The sequence below is a fragment of the Nannobrachium achirus genome (genome assembly GCF_963921795.1).
Source record: "Nannobrachium achirus genome assembly, chromosome: 18".
Classification (NCBI taxonomy): domain Eukaryota; kingdom Metazoa; phylum Chordata; class Actinopteri; order Myctophiformes; family Myctophidae; genus Nannobrachium; species Nannobrachium achirus.
The window spans coordinates 15,150,771-15,171,366 of record NC_137825.1 but is presented as its reverse complement, the minus strand read 5'-3'; the positions used below and the strand labels follow the sequence as shown (position 1 = coordinate 15,171,366).

The 20,596-nt window shown below is 43.9% G+C and overlaps 1 protein-coding gene across 2 annotated transcripts in view; it reads right to left on the bottom strand.

The window, feature by feature from the left end:
• The window catches only part of qki2 (QKI, KH domain containing, RNA binding 2), a 48,588-nt gene that overhangs the window by 13,748 nt on the left and 14,244 nt on the right, over nt 1–20,596 (bottom strand). For both annotated transcript variants that reach the window (XM_080746926.1, XM_080746927.1), the window contains exons 3-5: nt 19,260–19,376; nt 12,187–12,330; nt 163–250 (exon numbers count right to left, since the gene is read on the bottom strand). In XM_080746926.1, coding sequence (XP_080603052.1) covers nt 163–250; nt 12,187–12,330; nt 19,260–19,376 — 349 coding nt within the window. The remainder of the gene's footprint in view (nt 1–162; nt 251–12,186; nt 12,331–19,259; nt 19,377–20,596) is intronic.

Sequence of the window (20,596 nt, the reverse complement as noted above, 5' to 3'; positions counted from 1 at the left end):
ACACACACACACACACACACACACACACACACACAATGAAGGAGAGGGGACAAACAAGAGAATCGTCAATTTAAAAGCAGAAATGGAGCTGTTGTCCACATTTGATACAGTAGATCCCCTGTGTTGCAGTGTGGTGAGCAGCAGTGATGATGTCGTCCTTACGGGCCTTGATGTTGGCGTCTCTGTATGTTCCGTTCAGGATGGCCAGCTCCATCAGCTGCATCTTCTTTAGACTGTCCTCACCCTCGGCCTGCACGCACCCACACACACACATGCGCGCACACACACACACACGCACACACACGCACACGCACACACACACACACACACACACACACACACACACACACACACACACACACGCACACACGCACACACGCACCCACACGAATGTTCAAATATTTAAAAAAAAAAAAATATATATATAGTAATAGAAGTAAATAAGACAGGTACAATAGCTTATCAGGTCGACTAGTTTCTCTAGTTAAGACGCTACACAGCTGTACCGATGTTTCTGGTTGACATTGGCACATTTCACTCGGGTGTTTTCATCTCACTCATGTCACTTTGTCTGCTGACCTCACTCAGCAACTAAATAAAAATAAAATAAACACAAATAAAAATAAAACAATTCACAGTGATCACCCCATGATGTGCACTGCAATGTAGTTTCAAATGCACTACATTGCAGAGTAAAACACTAAAAAAGAAGAAGAAGACACGTGTGACATGCATGATCTGGGCAGATTGCCCCAGGAAATGTGCCGATCTCAACCCAAAACAACGGTATGACCAAGTACTGTATATGTGAGGTGTAAACTGAGCTTTTGTGGTGACACACGCAGCGTTGTGTTGCTCGTGTCATGTGGGTAGACACCGACTCAAATCAGCAGCAGGAGCAGCACATGCATCGAAGTAAAACAACCCTAAAAGGACAACTCCTCCCTAAATCACTTCTAGGCTCATTTTCCTACTTCGATTGATCCAAAAAGACTGTCCATGGGGTCTATTAGGCAGAAATGCCCCTGTTGTCCAGTTTCCCCAGCAGCTGTCAGAGCATAGAGTGGAGCCTATAAGCCTATCACTTTCACACGATTTGTTGTGTTCAAAAGGGATTTTATTTTTCATGAATGTGTTACTATTTGTCATTACTAACACATCCATGCCTTGGTTGTCCCACACAAGCCACTACAATCTCATAAGTAATGTTTTGGGCTGAGCATTCGGCACAAGTGCCAATCAAAGTGACTGTACTGGCCAATCACAGGGCATCTTTCCCGGGACTTGGCAAAACACTTAAAAGCATAACATCTGTTTAGCAGAGTGTGATGGCTTTTGTGGGACAACGATGACATGGATGAGTTCGTAATGACAACTAGTACTACATTCATGAAAAATAAAAACACGTTTGACCACAATAAATAGTGTAAAAGCGATAGGCTTATAGGCTCCACTCTATGCTATGAGAGCTGCTAGGTTCTGCTGGGGAAACTGGACAACAGGGGCATTTGTGCCTAATTGACCCCATGGACAGTCATTTTGGATCGATATAAGTAGGAAAGTGAGCCTAGAAGTGATTTAGGGCGGAGTTGTCCTTTAAGTTCACACCTCAACAACGTTCACAAAAGCTGTAGTGTCACACCAGCCTGCATTAACACAGGAACCAGCCTTGATGCATATCACGTACACTTGTAGATCAGCTAGTTTCACACGATACTGTTGTGCGACAAAGCATACTTTATTATGAGGTATAAAATAAAACAGGGATGGTAGCGGGGAGTGACACACCAGGGCTTGACATTATGTTTTTGAGGCAGTGCATTTCCCATTCACTTGTCCAGGACTCCAGGCACAAAAGTCACTTGTCCTGATATAAATTTGCCATTTCACAGTAATTTTTTCTTATTTATTTAACAAATAAATAAGACCCCCCTTGGCCCCCTCCAATCCAAGTCCATATTGTCTGCATACAGCACAAAGCTGCTATAAGTAGGGATGGAGCTCGTTAATTTTTATTGATAATGAGCACCTTATCGATCATGCTTATCGAGCCGGGCTTTTATCAAGCCCACTATTGAGCATTTTCTGTTATTTTGTGGAAAGACATGAGACACTATCAATTCTGAAGTTTTTTAAAATATATTATATATATTATATGTATATAGTATAGTTTTACAGTACTATTAATAAGTTATTAATACTAGCCTACTGTAAAATTATACTATAAATTGTATGGTATATAAACTATATAGGCTAACATTTCCATGTTTTTTCTTCTTTTCTTTTTACAGTAATGCATAAGCCTATCTATTTTTTTCCATTATCTTTTTGTTTGTTTTAAGCAACAACAAAAATATATATTTGCACTACATTTGACTAGTGCCTTCAAATACAGTAGGCTACTTTAACTTAACAGACAGAAGGCAAGTAACCTTTTTATTTTTGGAAAATATTTGAAGAAACTAAATGTGTACTGTCTCTTTAAAAGTGTAATTTATAACGCATAGTACGACGGTGTCACGCAACAAAAAAATACACAATCGACAAGCTCACACGGCGTCTGCTCGCACCGCGTTGTGAGCTTGTAGATCTGCTATTTTCGGTAGACTGAGAAGAAGTCACGGCTGTCACGCTGGCGACGCTATACAGATTCATTTGGACGGAGCGATACTGCGGCGGGGATTTTGACTGTCCCAAACGGATTTATTATCAATGGAATCATTCATATTTTCAAGCACCACATACTTTGGGTGGAAGAGAACGGTTGTCGCGCTTCTGAAACAGCCGACGGCCCGACGCTGCCGTTGTTTCAACTCGTCGTCGCAGACATTCAAAGTTATTGCACTTGGGTGGGTCTTATGTGATGCACTATGGACAATTAGTGCCTCCGCATTGTCGAAATGTTCCCTCCCGAGCATGTAACGGTGCTGCATATAGCCTATTGCATTTAGCTCTCCCCTTGTCTTTTCTAAAATGTAACCAAACTTTTTAGTGTTTCACGAGTTCAACCATTGTTCCACGGCACGCACTTGCAAAGCACACAACTATCAATGACGCAATGTAGCCTACCTCCCGTCCAGACGTGACGTTATGACGCTTACCGATAACAGGCTCGACAAGAAAAAGCTTATTGATACTCGGGTCTCGATAAATTCAGAACCGGGTTTGCAATGGACCCGGTTTTCGGGCTCCATCCCTAGCTATAAGAGCGTTACAGAAAAAGAACCACTTGTCCAACGGACAAGTACATTTTTAATGAACTTGTCCATAAACATTTTTTTGTTGTCCCGGACAGCAGGATAAGCCTTAATGTCATGCGCTGCACACACACACACGCACACGCACACACACACACACGCGCGCGCGCGCACGCTTGCATTCTCACACACAGAAACAACACACAGCGAGGCGATCAGATTCCTCAGCAACATTTCTCAGCTGCATCAAGATTCATCCATGTGACGTTAAAGGGATCCAGTGAAAGACCCATTGTTACCTACCGTCTGTTTGGAAAACACTTCACAGCTATGCTTTGTCAACGTTATGGAAATGTATTACAAAGCTAATTAATTCTAACCTATTCCATCTTTTTTTTTCTCTCGCTCTCTCTCTTTTTGTTTTTGTCTTGTTGAAACAGTAGGAGGTGGAATGGGTTCTTTTGTTGTTTGTTCCGTTGGCCTTTGGGTTTAATTGTTGCATTGTTGGCGCTGGTTCTGCGCGGGCAGGTCACCCCCCCCCCACCCCCCCCCCTGCCCCACCGCCCCCGGATACGGTGTCATACGCTTTAGCACTGGTGTAAACTAATTAAGTACATTTACTTATTTTGCGCTACGAGTATGCCCATTTTTTCAATGCAATATACTTCTACTCCACTATATCTCAGAAGCAAATATTTTACTTTACTACAATTATTTGAAAACTTTAGTTACAAGTTACTTAGTAGCTTTAGATGATTAATACAAAACATACATTATCAACGTATGCCCTGATTTATTCGAACATAGCCGATAGGTCTGGTTTCATCGAAAGATTTTGATATATTTTGAAAACTTGTGAGATGGAAACATTCTGTATACTGAATTGTGTTGGTGCATCAAGTATATTTTGATGCAAATACCTTATTTTGTGTTTCTTTAATCAAGTTACATTCTGAATACGAGACTTTTACTTGTGAGAAGTTGTGTGACAGAGTATTTACTGCCACTGGGTGCTTGCCCCGTTGGGGACGGATGGGTCGTCACACGTTAGCTTAGGATCGGGTTGCACGGCTGTGAACAGCTCGTTTGATTTACTGTTCAACAGCAAGGTCGCCCGGGTTACGCTAGCCAACACGTAGCGCTGCCGGCTTGAACTTACACGCACACAGGCACGCACACATTGCTATGCATACCGTGTAGGAATTCATTTAAATTATGTTAACATATAATGTATATACGCAGTAACGACCACACATGTACCCACACACATACATTATGTGCCATTATGTATACAGTACACGGTACACGCACACACAGGCACTCACACACTGCCTTCACTGTTACTCTAACACGTACACACATACACACACGCACACGCAGCATTTGGACCAACCAGTAAGCTGTATTAGGTTAGGGTCAACTTGCTCTGGACCAATCACTGAGCTTTTGTCCTGGTATACGGGTCCCTCTTTTGACCAATCACAGACCTCTATCGGGGCAGGGTCACGCGTGCGTCAGAGGCGCCGTTAGCCAACGCATGCGGAGGTGTCAAAGCCATCAGTTTGCCATGTTGTGCTGCTGGGTTCAGTGGGTTGGCTGAAGGTCAGTCAGTGCCAGTTTCCTGGTATGTTAGTTTGTTTGACTTGAAAGTTACGCAGGAAGTCAAGTGCTTTGGCTCACTGAATGAAAACGTTTTAACTCATTCGCTGCCTTTTCAAAATGGCTGCCCAGTACCAGGATGCCACTTCCATGTAATTCATAGTGCACAGATCATGCACGCCCATGCCTAGATCATGCACCATGTGTGTGCACGCTGTTCACAGCTTTCAAACAAAAAAAATCTGCTTGGAAATCCGTTCAGGCATTCATGAGATAGAAGCCATTATGTTTTCTTCAAATGTAAAAAAAAACATGGCTGCCATGTTTGAAAGATGTGGTTGGTATGGGGGTTAAACATACAATTTCGCGATTGCGATCATGCCTACTACATTTTTGGAGGTAAAAAAAAAAGAAGAAAAAAAAAAGAAAAGAAAGTTTTCAAAATGTCTGCCAACTCGGGAAACTTGGGCCCTGGCGGCCTCTAACAACGGTAATAACTAGGGAAACTCGGGAGGGGGCAGCAAATGAGTTAAAAAAAGGTTTTTAAAAAAGCCTGCCAAGCGGGGTCAACCACGACGACAATTTCCTATTGGTTGACGTCCCAGGTCAAAGTTCACCAATGTTGAACTTCACGCGGCATGCGCTTTGAAAGTGCCGCGTCAAAAGGCTACAACTGGACCCCGGCTCCGCCCGGGGTCCGCCCGGGGACACGACCCATATAATTTCAAAGGAACCCCCAGTTTTGTTATGCATAAAGCCACGGACCCCCAATCCCCCATAACTCTGAGTGTACAAAATGGAACCAACTGGAACCACTGCCTTAACCAATCACTGAGATATCAGACAACCTCAGAGAGGGAGGAGATCCAAACTCGAGTCACCCACAACACCTGTTCTCTCTGTGTGTGTGTGTGTGCGCGCGCGCGTGCGTGTGTGCAAATCAGTTTCCATTCTTGAAGTGGCCTGTGCCTTTGATTCTAGCTTAGAGGAAGCCTTTATGACCAAAGTCATTAAATACCAGCCACTCCTACGAACCATCACAGAGCTAGGCTATAGGTGCAATATATTTGTGTTCTTTGGCAGCCTGGGACAATGTACATAGGTTGGTTGTAAGAGGCTTCCAACAACTTGGCATGCCAAAAAAAGCAGCTAAACGGCTTGCAACGTTCTGTGCAATCTCTTCTACTATCGGTAGTCGCCAAATATGGCGAAGGCGTTGCTACTTGTACCCTTGAATGGTGTGTGGTTATTGGATATTTGTCCAGGATTTGCTGACTGTACATTATTTACAGCACCTTGCAATATTTGTGTCCTTGTACTTATGAGGACATAAATAAATGATTGAAATGTATGTGTGTCTGTCTGTCTGTCTGTCTGTCTGTCAGTCTGTATGTGTGTGTGCGTGCATGCATGCGTGCGTGCGTGCGTTTCCTCATCAAAAAGATGAGGAAATGTACGTACTGTAAAGTGCACATTTTGTAGTCATTACTTTACTTGAGATGAGGAGCAAATCAAATTTACAACAAACCAAAACTGACCAAAGTGCTGTACAGGTTGAAAGAAAAACAACAACAACGAGGTATGCCAGTGGGACAACAACCAAGTCACACGTCGCATTCAACAAACAGAACAAGACATACACTTCAGTGTGATTAACACATTGACCGCCATTTTAACATACCTCCGTACTCCCACCTGCCATTCGTCTCCATAGACTTCCATGTAATTGGGTGTGCACGGATCATGCACACCCATGCCTAGATAATGCACCACGTGTGTCCACCTTGCTCACAGCTTTCAAACAAAAAAATCCGAATGGAAATCCGTTCAGGCATTCCTGAGATAACAGCCACTATGTTTAACAAAGATGGCTGCCAAAATGGCTGCCATGCTTGAAAGATGGGGTTGCTATGGGGGTTAAACATGACATTTCGCAATTGCTATCATGCCTACTCCATTTTTTGGGGTCAAAATTTAAAATAAAAAAATAAAAAATTTTGAAAAAGTTTTTTTTTTTTTTTTTTTTTTTTTTTAATTCTCGGGACTATCGGGCCTGGCGGGGAAAGACATTGGAATAATCTCGGGACTATCGGGCCAGGCAGGGAATGAGTTAAAAGCCAAAGAATAAAAGTGTGTTTTTAAGAAGGGATTTAAAAGCCTTGTATAGAACGCGTGTTTCCTAAACCCACCAGGATTGAGTTAAGACCCGCCTCGCGGAAACGCCCCTCTCAATAATCTTAAGTGCATAATATGAACGTTAAACTTAGTGCAAAGCATTACTGTACCTAATACCTACCGATCCATTACAATAATACACGCAGAATACGGCCAAAGCCATATCGAAACTATAACAATTTAACTGATAATCAGTAAGAGTTTTTATTTTGAGCACAGTTGTGACAAATTAATAGCTTTCTCAGTACGTTTTTCTCTTTAGCAAAGTTACAAAGTTTTCCCTTTTTTAAGCACAGTACAAAGTAAGTTCCGATTCATTATTATAATTTAGCACAGTTTATTTTGAGCACTGTAGTGACAAATTAAAGCTGTGCATTGTGCAAATGCAGGCTTTTCTCAGTACAAGTTTTAAGATTGTCTTCATGCCTTTACTAGGTCTGACTTTATCCACCCTCCATGTGTCCAGCACGGATTTCAGCCACTCCTGGAAGTTCTGGCGTTTCCGCAAGGCGGGTCTTAACTCAAGCCTGGTGGGTTTAGGAAACACGCGTATAGAACTAGCACTTCTAATATAGAAGGGCAGGCCGTTCTAAAAGCCAAGGAGCAGCGACGGCAGCAGTCTCCACTACGGCGCGTAGTGGAGAGGCCGCGGTCTCCCCTACTCAGTGGTGTAAAAAGTACTAAAATCTTTTACTTTATAGTAAAAGTATCAACAATGCAATGTAGAAATACTACAAATAAAAGTCTGGAATTCAAAACAAAAGTATTGGTAGCAAAATGTACTTCAAGTACCAAAAGTAGAAAGTACTCATTATGCAAAATGCCCCATTTATTCACCAGTTTCAAGCTCAGATCGGCTATTTTCAAATGGCTGAAATGTACACAGGGCTGAAGTGGTCAATGTATGTTTTGTAATAATGATCAATCTACAAAGTAACTAGTAACTAACGTTTTCAAATAAATGTAGTGGAGTAAAAGTACAATATTTGGATCTGAGATGTAGTGGAGTAGAAGTTCAAATATTGGAAATTGGAAATACTCAAGTAAAGTACAAACGACTCAAAAGTGTACTTAAAACACATCGGGTGCCCCTGGATTGAGCCCCATTTATCCCCTCTCGCTGCCCAGGCCCACCACCATTCTATTGAATCCGGCCCTGCTGCGTCAATGCATGCGTCATGACGTCACTTGGTCACATGAGCGCAGACAGGATGCTGTTGTGTAACTTTCTGTATGGACCAGTGTTGATCATAACGTTCATTGCCGATCAAAATTTGGACATTTTGCCGCACCCCGCCACAGTTTTAGCCATAAAACAAACATCAGAGATAAAGGGCGTTAAAGATGGGGAAATGCATTGGAGTATATGGAGAAAAACGGCCGCACAATGCTCTCAGCGTCGACTCGAAGCGACTAGCGGCTAATGGGCTACATCCAGGCGCAGCCCCAACCTAACGGTGAGATTTAAAGTTAATACTGTAAATACAGTAAACACGTCAAAGCGTCGCAGGCCTCCAGCGACATCAAAGAGATTGACGCGTAGACACAGTACGGTACTTAAGTGAATGTACTTAGTTACTTTACACCACTGGCAACTGGTTGGCTGACCTCGGTGCAAAGGTTAAGGTCAGGTAGCGTAGAGATGACTAATGTTTGGGATAGAATTAGAGTCAGGTCGAGGTTAGGGTAAAGTTGAAACACTTAAAACACTGAGTCGTTAAACGCGAAGAGGGCTTGTGTGGATCGCCACGTTTTGATGCTTTTGTTTGACGCTGTTATCAAGTAGATAGATTGAAGCAACAAGCTACAAGAGGCATGTGGTTACCTGGTATTTTTTTTTAACGACTGAGAGGCGTTATAAAATACAGGTAACCACATGCCTTGCGTGGCTTATTGCTTTTCTAAAACGGGTTACAATATGGCAACATGAAAAAAATCATAGACATGTACCAATTAAAGCTGTTCTATTTGACTAATAATTCACTACAAGGTCTGAATCCCTCGACCAGACAATGATATTAAGTTGACGCGTTTCTTTTTTTAGGATAACTGTTGTATAATTGCAATATTACATAATATTGAGAGTGTGTGTTATCGTGATTATCACACATACACACCCCTTCATCTCATGTAATATTGCTTAAGTAAAAGGTTTGGGTTAAAGGGCGGAAAGTTTGAAGTTTTGCATGTTAAGTTGTTAAGATTAGAGCAGCGGTTTAGGAAATTAATGTAGTCAAAGGAAACCTGTCAAAAGGTCCTCACAAGTTTTTCAATTCATCCATGTGTGTGTGCGTGCACGGGTCCACGACATGCAAGCGTTTTCACTGGTCTTCATGCGAGAGGATTTGTGTGAGCGTGTGTGTGTGTGTGTTAGCCCATTTAGGTCTAGGATTATTGACTGCTTTAACTATTGAAAAATAGCAGATATACAAGCTCACAGCGCGGCACGGAGTGCCGCGCTGCGAGCTTGTAGATCTGCTATTTTTGAAAAATCATGTTTTTCTTTGCAAGTCTTTGAATATATCTATTTAAAAAGCGAACATTTGTAACTCAAATATTTGCTTCTGGGTGGTCCCTGGAACAACATATTTTCAGATGGGGGTCCGTGGCCAAATACCTGTAATTTTGAGGGTCCTTGACATGAAAAAGTTTGAGAACAACATGATTTAGGGGAAGGATTTCGAAGTCGGGTCATAGATCGGGTCAAAGATATTCAAAGACTTGCACACTTTTTTCACGTTTTTTCAAAAAATAGCAGATCTACAAACTTGCAGCGCGGCACTCGGTGCCGCGCTGTGAGCTTGTATATCTGCTATTTTTCTAAAGTTAAAGCATAAAATAATGGTTAAAGTGTTTAAAATCTAACTAGCGACTCGGGCGCGTTCCCGGTATTTGAGAGTTAGGTAGGCTTACAGAATGTGAGAAATGTTGAGGAGCGCAATCAAAATGTTCTATAAAGAGAACCGGGGGGGTGTTTGGGGGGGGGGGGGGGGGGGGGGGGGGGGGTGAAAACTGTAGCCAGTCGGGGCTGGGAATGAAGTAGAGTTGTGAACGAGTGAAAGAAAAGGGAGTGATGGAGTGGCGGAGAGGGGAGTGAACAGAGTCGCCATTCATTCGCGCAGCCTTTCAAACAACCCCTGAGTTTCCATGGAAACCCCTTTATGCCTGTTCCCTAATTACCCTAACCCCTTACACTCTCTCTCTCTCTCTCTCTCTCCCACACACACACACACACACACACAGGATCACACACACACACACAGGATCACACACACACACACACACACACACAGGATCACACACACACAACACCCCTCCCCTGCGATCCTCCACAAACTTGCATGGACCGCCATCCCTTGCAGCCAGTGTGCACGCACATGCATACCAACACCTAGACGCTTTCGTGCGGTCACATGCTGTATAGCCGCGGATTAAAGAACCCGTTTTTGTTACACTCCGTACTACCCACGCCGGTGTAGCTTGCAACGAAGAACTGATCTACGAGGTCGGGTTTTTGGCTTGTAGATCAAAGTTTGTCGTCTGTGGTATGATGGTGAAAACTTGCCATAAAAAAAAAAGAAGAAAACAGATCTACAAGCTTGATGCATTGTTTGCATACTCTCATAGATAGATGTACAGCAGGGGCGTCAATTGGGTATGGCAGGGGTATGCAGCTGCCATACCCTGGGTCCAGGGGGGGGAAATAAAAGTTACTCTCTTTGTCTATCTGTTCTGGTTATTATGTTGTTAAATTACAGTAAAATAACTACAAATGCAAAATTTTACAAGGTATAATTATATTCTCCACACTTGTATTCTCCACACTTGTATTCTCCCCATCTTGACAAAATGGTAGCCTATATTCCCAGGTTCCGCAAGTCAGCTGCACGCGTGCGAAGGCGCGCGTGCAAGACACCAGTCATGTTGCCATACCTTAGCCTTTTCTGAACTGACACCACTGATGTACAGTAAGCCTAATGTTACACTCCATAGTAAGACGGTGAAAACTTGTGATGCGGAGCGTTGTAGATACTATGCAACACTCTCACTCAATGGTGTATGAACTGAGTGGGACTGGGACTACAGTGAGACAAGCAGCGTGGACATAATGTGTGTATACAATTGTATTGCGAAGTTGATTGTTTGTAATGATCTTTCTGTAATGATTATTGACAGTCCGGGGTCGCTATACTGTATAAATGACGCGTGCGTATATGCTTGTCATAACTACTGGACTCTGATGAAAGCCCCTGAGCCGTGAGTAGCCTGATCCCAGTCTCACTCACTTGGATGTCAGCCTACTACAAAGGGCAACTTAAATGTTTTGACCTACAATCGAACTCTCTCCAAAGAGCACCTTCAGTTTCAGTGTCTGATCATTACGGAGCCACACAGCGCTTCCTTGTCTCTTAATTCAACGGCGTATCAACTGGGTTTTAGCAAAGACAATGGGAAAGCACGGCTCCCAAACCTCCGACTGATTTCCTGCATCGCGAGAGTTTAAAAGACCAAATTGCCGCTCTGAGTATCTGCAGCCAGCGCTCCGACTGCTCTGAACTGAGTGCGCCTGCTCAGCTGTCCAACTCCAGTCTCGGAGTGTGTTTCCAAACGCACCTGCAAGACTCCAAGTCTCTTACTTTGAGTGGAGATGGGGAGTGGACTGACCGCGCCCACTTGTTGTGTCCAATTAGCGGCGAGGCGTGAGTTTGGCTATGACTGATTGATTGATCATTCCATCGATTCATTGACAAAACACATGTAATTGAACACATTTTTAGTCAAAAGGATAACACAAAAAAAGGCTTATTTCAGAAAGAAGGTCCTTGGGATGAAAAAGTACTGATTTAGAAGGCATTTGTAGAAACTGCCTCGGTTCAACACCAGCGAGCAAGCGGCAGCGAGCGAGTCGGCGTGGCGAGTGTTGCGAAGGTCGTATGAGCCGATGAGACGTTGTAAACCAGGGGGACAATCAGAAGCCACGGCAAACCACGGATCTCCTACGGATACCATTATCGCCAACGGGGTGGCATTTCATTAACTTGATAGCAAAATGGCCGCCGTGTGAATATGGTCTATGGGTCAAGGATCTTTGACTTTAGCAGCAGGGAGTGAACTACTGGTCGCCGGCGGTGTAGACTGAGCGTGTGCGGTCAGTGTGTCACAGGTGGTGCAAACTGAGCGCGTGCGGCGGGTGTGTGCGCTGCGCTGTACTCACGGCGGGGATGAGCAGCTTCTTGACCTCCGCGGTGGCGCGCTGCAGCTTGACCTGGGCGCGGTTGTGCGTGTCCTCCACCGTGATGAGCACATGCAGGTCCTCGCTGAGGTGCTCCCAGTTGGGCTTCCCCCGGTTCAGCTCCTCCTACACACACACACACACACACACACACACACACACACACACGCACACACACACACACACACACACACACACACACACACACACACACACACACACACACACACACACACACACACACACACACACACACACACACACACACACACACAGAGGTTAGGATTACTGGACTTGTGAGGACAGCAAAATGTTAGGAGGGCATCATCGAAAATAGCTGAGAAATAACAGATCTACTGTGAGGACACCAACATTTTAGGACTAGGGATGGGACTAGGAAAATGTCATATCACGATTATTGTGACAAAAGAAATCGTGATTTACGATATTATAGCGATAATGAAAATCCATGATCCTGGGGCGGAACATTTGCCGATCTTAACGAAGCAAGCTGTGACGCGTTGTGAGCTTATAGAGCTGCAATCTTTTGGCAAAGACATTTGATAGAGAGTGAAAAAAAGACTGTATCAAGTACGTATATTATAAGTACGTTTTACCAACAGAGGGTTTAAATGGTAACGGATATGCAGCTCGGCAAATAAAAGGTCATCGTGAGTCATCGTGAGTGTTTTCTATCACGATAAACGATAATGATGCTTATCGTCCAATCCCTAGTTAGGACAGCATTCATGATTCGACTTTCTGGGAGGGACCACTAAGTATAAAACAGACATAACTTCAACCCCAACCCCTAAGTGTCCACTCCTAACACTGACCTGCATCTTCTCCCAAGTGTAAGCTTAGCATCTATTTTAACCATGAAACAACCATGTCTCTATGTGAAGACCACTAAAACGGTCCTCGCCATGTCTGTTACTCAAATGCGCACACACGGGCGCACGCATACACACGCACACAGACACTCACACACTTCAAACGCTTCGCTTCCGAGTGCCCTCAGTCGACTTCGAATTAGCATAAAATTCAAATAGGCTTAAAATGGGTTAAGGACATTTACTGTAAAGATGCAGCCAGAAAGCATTGTCTCTGGGACAGAGGGAATTTCATAGCTGTCCGAGAGCTATCCGGACACACACACACACACACACACACACACACACACACACACACACACACACACACACACACACACACACACACACACACACACACACACACACACACACACACACACACACACGCGCACACGCACACACGCACAGTATGTAACTCCAGAGGCATGCACATGCGTTGATGGAGTTCATATACTGTAACATCCAACGGTTTGACCCGTTTTACTTTGTTGCATTTTAATGTTGTTTTTTTATATCCTGCCTTCTTTCTGATGATGGGCCTCCTGTTGCTCTCTGTGGAACATTACAAAAAAACCTGCTTTCTCTCTGCTGTTCACCTCTATATCTGTCTACCTCTACCAGCTTTCTGTCTCTCTCTCTGTCTCTCAGTCTCTATCTCTCAGTGTCTCTCTCTCTCTCAGGTTGAGTGGTTGTGGAAACAAAGTCTCCTGAGGTCATGACAAATAGCGTTGAGAAGGGAGGTTTTTTCCTTTTGTTCAACCACCTAAGCCAGGGTTCCCCAATAGGCGGCCCGCGGGCCATTTGCGGCCCGCGGGGGGCTACTGTCTGGCCCCCACCAACCCCAGTAATGATGGTGGTATAAGAGCAGCAACAACACTAGTATATCGTCGTTGTCGGGTGGAAACCTTGCATGTCCAAAACCGTTCGTTTTGTATTTATCATCTAAAAAAACGTACTAAACTAGTGAAAACAGCCGATCTACAAGCACACAACGCCTGTGCTTGTAGATCGGCTGTTTTCACTAGTTTTGTGCGACGATCTTGTATGAGGAAGCAGGGCTTTGCTTTACCAAAAAACATACACATTTGAAACTTGGAGATACGAGGTTTCTGCCCGACAGTGACGATATCTGAACTGTTGCTGGAGTAGCGGAAACGCCAACGTCACCCCCTGCAATGTTGTGGCCCTCTGCTTGGTACCCTAGACATAATTCGGCCCTTGGGGAAAACTAATTGGGGAACCCTGACCTAAGCCCTACACGGGCCAAGGATTTTTTCCTGTCTTTCTTATATTATTTGACAATTTGGCCCATGTTATGACCAGTTTTATAGTTGTTCCTTGATGACTTTTGATGCAGTAATTGATTTAATGTATTTTCTTTTCTTTTTTAGGTATTAAATTGTCACTTCACTGTCATCTAGGGACCCCCCAAAATATGAGGGTCCCGAGACCCACAGGTTGAGAACCACTGCTCTATACTAACAGGTCTGCTCCCCCTCACTGCCAACACCAAATTTCTTTGCTGAAAATAGCCAATCTATAAGCTCAAAATAGCCGAAAACAGCCTATCTATCTACGAGGCAACGTGTTGAGAGATTGTAGATCTGCTATTTTCGGGCGAATGTTCACCCCCCCCCCAAGAATAGGGACGCTCGGGTTCAAGTGGTTAAGAACGGCATTAACATCAGTCACAGTGTTTATTTAATCGACTAAAACTATAACTAAAAATGTTCGTTGACTACCTTTGGTCATTGGCGAAAACTAAATAAAAACTAAGCTATGATGTCTAAAACTATGACTAAATATATTGATGACACTTTTGTCAACAAATAAAAACTAGACTAAAATGTCACGGAGGCACAAGTGGAGAAGAGATGCAGTAGAACTAAAAGACAAGTCATTTTATGTTTGGTTGCGCTCAGGTGTTGCGCTCTGAAAATAAGCAGATCAACAAGCTCACAAGGCGTTGCAGCACGACACGTTGTGAGCTTGTAGTCCTGCTATTTTCAGCATTGCAACCACCAATACTATAAAATCAGCCATTACGACGCCATCAAGGCCGGCCAAAATAATTGCTTTTGTCGACAGAATCAACTGTAGATTTAGTCTACTAAAAGCTTACAGTATGTTACTTTAGTCGACTAAAACTAGACAAAAACTTTTCAGATGACTAAAATATGAAGTCAGTCTTTAAAAACGGACTAAAACTAAATCTAAATTTCCTGTCAAAATCAACACTGTCACAGTATCTCTCTCTGCTTTCCTTTCCTCTCCCTCTCTCGCTCTCTCCCTCTCTGTCTGTCTGTCTGTCTTTCCCATCCTCTCTCTCTCTCTCTCTCTCTCTCTCTCTCTCTCTCTCTGCAGGGTGTGTGCATGAGTGCGTGCGGCGGTAGAGAATGTTCCGGAGCGCCGGAGGAGGAAAAGAATGCTGGACGCTCTCCACTGCAGCGCCGACTCAGTCCAAAACCCCGACACCAGGGGAGAGAGAGCGGGGCGGACCGGTCCAAAAACGCTAAACACAACCAGGAAAAACTAAGCCCTGACAACTACTCACAGGGAGGGAGGGAGGGAAGGAGAGAGAGAAAGATAAAGGGAGGGGGGGTGAGGGTGAAGAAGAGACAGTCCAGTGCAGATAGGAAGAGAGAGAGAGAGAGGCAAAAGACAAAGAGTGATAAGAGAAGGGCGGAAAACATGGGAATAAGGCTGCAACTATCTTCTTAGCGATTGTTCTGTCCATTGTGTCAATAAACAAATCAACATGAAAGGATTCTATTTTTTTTATCAGTATACGTATATAACTCGATTAGTCTGACTAACCACTAAAGTTCTATTTTATAATTTGTTCTACGACCGTGTCAAGAATAGTGAAAATAGCTGATCGGTGCCTTGTGAGTTTGTAGATCTGCAACTCTTTTTGTGTTTTAGAAAATCGGTTATTTTCTATATTCAATTAAGTAACCCCTCAATTAACCTCTAGATTCCTGCTGAGAGCCTTTTCTTGGGTCCAGTGCTGTCAACATTCATGCACAGACGCAAACCTCTAAATAAGACATGGATCAGTGGGGCACTTGGGTGGCACAGGGGTGAACTTCCTGCCCAGTGCCCACCAGTGAGGAGATGAGCGGTGCCTCCATACCAAGACAAAATAGCAAAGCAAGACACGACATCTCCGGTTTACTTCCCGTATCTGCGCGACGTACAGTCGCCTACGTGGACGGAATAAGGTTGTCGTCTATTCTATGGAACTTTATTATCTCCACAGACATCGGATGCCACAGTCGTATTCTTAAGGCTTCACGTGTATTTTTTCTAATGTTGTATTCGTAAAATCGATCCCTCAGTTGTATTTTTAAGGTCCAATAAAAACATCCATACTATTCATTCAAATGGAAGAGTGAGCAGGGACACAGTTTCTGGACGATTCTTTAGCCCCATGGTCACTGAACTAAATGTTGGACCCGATCGTAGCAAGCCACACAATCTGGAGGACTGCAAAATGAGCTACAGAATGTCAATGAGCAGCGGCGATAAGCGTGGAGTTGGTCACCTCAAGACAGCTAGCTATTGCTTATTTTATTGTGTGCTTTTATGCCTTTATTGATAGGACTGTAGACTGACAGGAAATGGGGAGAGAGATGTGAGAGTGACACGCAGCGAAGGTCGTCGGGAACGGGATTCGAACCCGCGACACACTGTCAGGCATCAGAGCCTGTGTGGTATGCGCCTGGACCGCTATGCCAGCTGTTTTAACTCTTCACACGCCCGGCCTGAACCAGATGGAGGCGGGGCGACCCTCAAAGGAGTATGATGGAGTCTCATCAATAAGGTACTTTAGGTGCGTAAGTGGTAGGAGGAAAGCGTGGGTGGGTGGATTGGAAAGATTGGGAGCATGGAAGCGAGACAAAATATAATGCCTCAGTCTTACGTTCCAAGTGCTCATCAGGGTGGAGGGTCACCAGTAGGGGTGGGCGATATGGTGATACATATCGTTACTTGAGAAGATACAATGTCTCCACAATATGCCTTTTCAGAGATATCGTATATATCGTGATACAATGAGGGAGAGCCTTATAAAAATTCCTTTTGAATTGTTAATACAGAGATTCATTGCAGAATCCATTTAAACCTTCATTTTTGTCTAAATCAGTAGTTCACAAACTTTAAAATGTCAAGGTCTCCCCTTAACTCTGACATGAAACCAAATGGACCTGTAAGGGTCCATTTGGGGGGGGGGTCCAAATGGTCCAAATGGTCTGTTACTCCTTTTTCTTTTAGTTTTTGTTATCTTGTTGGTGGTTGTACTGTTAAGTAACTTGAAAAATAACAATAAAAACCAACATCAAAAGGAACCGTGATAAGATTGTGTATTGTGATACAGCTTGGGAAAATATTGCGATATTGTATTTTTCCATATCGCCCACCCCTAAGTTCAACTGCTGCCCTATGTACACATCTGAATGGGCTATTTATAACCTCATGTACATACCTGCTACCATATGTACATACTGTATTATACCATATACTTCCCCTCTACTCGATATTAGAACATTTTATTATGTAACTGTTCCTGTCCCGTTTTGTTTTTCTTGCTCTTCCTCTCCTTACCTAACAAATCACACCCAGCGTGAAGCTATTTATACGAGTTAATTTCATTAAGCGTCCCGCCATTAAGCTTGACCAATGTGGGATGGGGCAGGACATACCTACGAACAGACGAGAAGCTTGTCTATACCAGTGGTTCTCAACCTTTTCAGGCCGCGACCCCCAAAAATAATCATATTTGAACTGGGGACCCCTCCACCCTGAAGAGCACTAAGAGTTGAGGCATTACATTTTGTGTAACACGGTTCTATTGTGAAAATAGCAGATCTACATGCTCACAGTGAGCATGAACTATTTTCACAATTTCTGCCTCCAATATTAGAAAATTTGGCCAATGTTTAATTTGTCATTTTAAAGGTATTAAAAGGTCCTTAAATTCTCACTTTAGAAATTTGCAGATACCCTTTATACATTTAAACATTATGTTGGTTTGTTTACTGTAGAGTGAGAAAACAATGTTACACATTAGGTTAATCATTTGGGGACCCCCCAAAATAATTTGGGGTCCCGACCCACAGGTTGAGAACCACTGGTCTATACCTTCCCATGTGACCAAGTATAGGGGTCAGCAGAAGGGATAATTCAGGGATATTTGCATAATGAGAAAAATTAGAAACAAAGGTCAAAAGGATAAAAAAAAAAAAAAAAATAGATGGGTGTAGGAGCATAGACCGTAAAGAATATGGACGGTGGGAACGGTCCATATTTCTATCAGAGCTTTTTTTTTGCCCTTCCGCCATCTTGTTTTAATGGTACCAGAGCAATGCTATTGGCTGCCAACGGGATACTTGGGTAAATGTGTTGAGCCTGCCGAAAAATAAAGGACACGAAGAATAATCATCACAAGCCCCTCATACAGCATACCCTGCTTTAGCATCAATTATAACATAAATGGGACCATATTTTCACAAAACGCATATCATGGTGATTGAAACAAGGCTTTAAACTAGCGACAGGAACCATTAAGTATTTATGACAATGTTTATTAACTCATTTAACGCCTCCCCCGATAGTCCCGATAAAATCCCTAAATTCTTCTCCGCCGCTATAAAACATTTAAAAGTATAATCGCTGTTTATCACCAATCTGGACTGTTTATCACCCTCGAAGAACTGTTTTCCGGTCGCATTTCCAGTTTCCGGCAGGACCAGAGCTTCCGTTAGCTTTCATGTAAACAGTAGAAGAAGCTTCTCAGTGATGGAATGGTCTTTTTTCAATCAGATTTTTTTTATTTTAAAGCTGTGATCGGGTCTACACATGCCTGGTACATGATCCGTGCACAGATCGTGCGCGCACATCGCACACGTGCCCACGTTAAAAGGTAAGGACGACGCGGCAGTTGATGAGTTCAGCGATGTTGTAAAAGACAGTAAATGAGTTAAGGTAAGAAAATCAAATGTAAAAGATCGGGGGAAATGAATGGAATCCTATGGAGAACATATTGCTTTTGGTACCAGAACAGCGCAACTAGCGACCAAACATAGGAACTTTTAGTTCCGTGTTTGCTTCATATTAAATCCAGACAACTGGACCCCTGTGTAGGAGTGATGGAGTGATGGAGCGTGCAGTGTACGCTACCTTCTTCTTGTCTCTCATGGATCCCTTCCCTCGCACCATGATCTTGCATCCGGTCTCCGCCTCCAGCTGCTTGGCGGTCAGGCCGCGAGGACCCAGAATCCTCCCCACAAAGTTGAACTGCAACGCAGACACACACACACGGTCAGGCACAGGACAACCGACAGACAGACTGCTTGGGCGATTAACTATCAACTATCAATCAGTTTAAAGCATTTTACAGATTATTCAATTGATTACGTTTAGCATTAATCGGATAATCGAGACAGCCGACAATCAGGCAAGACAACAGTCAGAGAGACAAGACAAGACAAGACAAGACAAGACAAGACAAGACAAGACAAGACAGACTTTCCTAATATGTGCGCGGAACTGTTCCGTGCATGTGTGCATGTGTCATTAGACATGTATGTGATGTCGCCCTAGGTGTGTGTGTGTGTGCGCGTGTGTGCGTGTGTGCGTGTGTGTGTGTGTGTGTGTGCGTGCGTGCGTGCGTGTGCGCACGCGTGCGTGCGTGCGTGCGTGTGTGTGTGTGTGTGTGAGACAGGAATAGCACATTATTGCATGTGTCGGAATGGCAGGACAGCGATGTTCCCCTAACCTTATCTGTCACTAAAGCTGAGTGATTAAGTAGGCAGCTGCCCTTCTGTGTGTGTGTGTGTGTGTGTGTGTGTGTGTGTGTGTGTGTGTGTGTGTGTGTGTGTGTGTGTGTGTGTGTGTGTGTGTGTGTGTGTGTGCTGGTGTGTTTGTTTGCGCGGACAGAAATGCGTGACGCGCACCACGCCTGCGCGTGCAGAACATTTGTCTTGATCTGTTTTCTAGGCCTGACTCCATCTCTTCCCCCCACTTCATTCTTCTTCTCCTTAAAGGGGCGGTGCCATAGTTTTGTACTTTTTCCTGATTTGTATGTGTCTGTGGAGTTAACATTACTCTAATAGACCGCCAGGTGTGGTTATAATATGCAAATATGTCTTCCCTGTGTATTTTCGGTTACTTCCTGAAAGCTAAAAGCCTCTGATTTAAACACTGATTTAATGACATCATGTAATCATCATGTAATCATCCCCTCCCCTTTTACCATTCACCCAACACTGTGGGTGTGGCTAACTCCAGCTGGGTCACCACCCACCCACTCTAACCTAACGCGGACCAGTTTGTGTAGGCAGATGGGCGGGCGCAGCGAATCTCTCCGCGAGTCTCTGGCCAATAGCATGTGTTCTCCTCCCCCCACCCCCCTCTGCTCCTCTGCTCAGCGCAGAGAACGCTGCTGCGTCATGACGTCAACACATTCGGTGCGACGCTCTCTGCACTCTGATTGGTTAGGGAAATTCTACACTTCC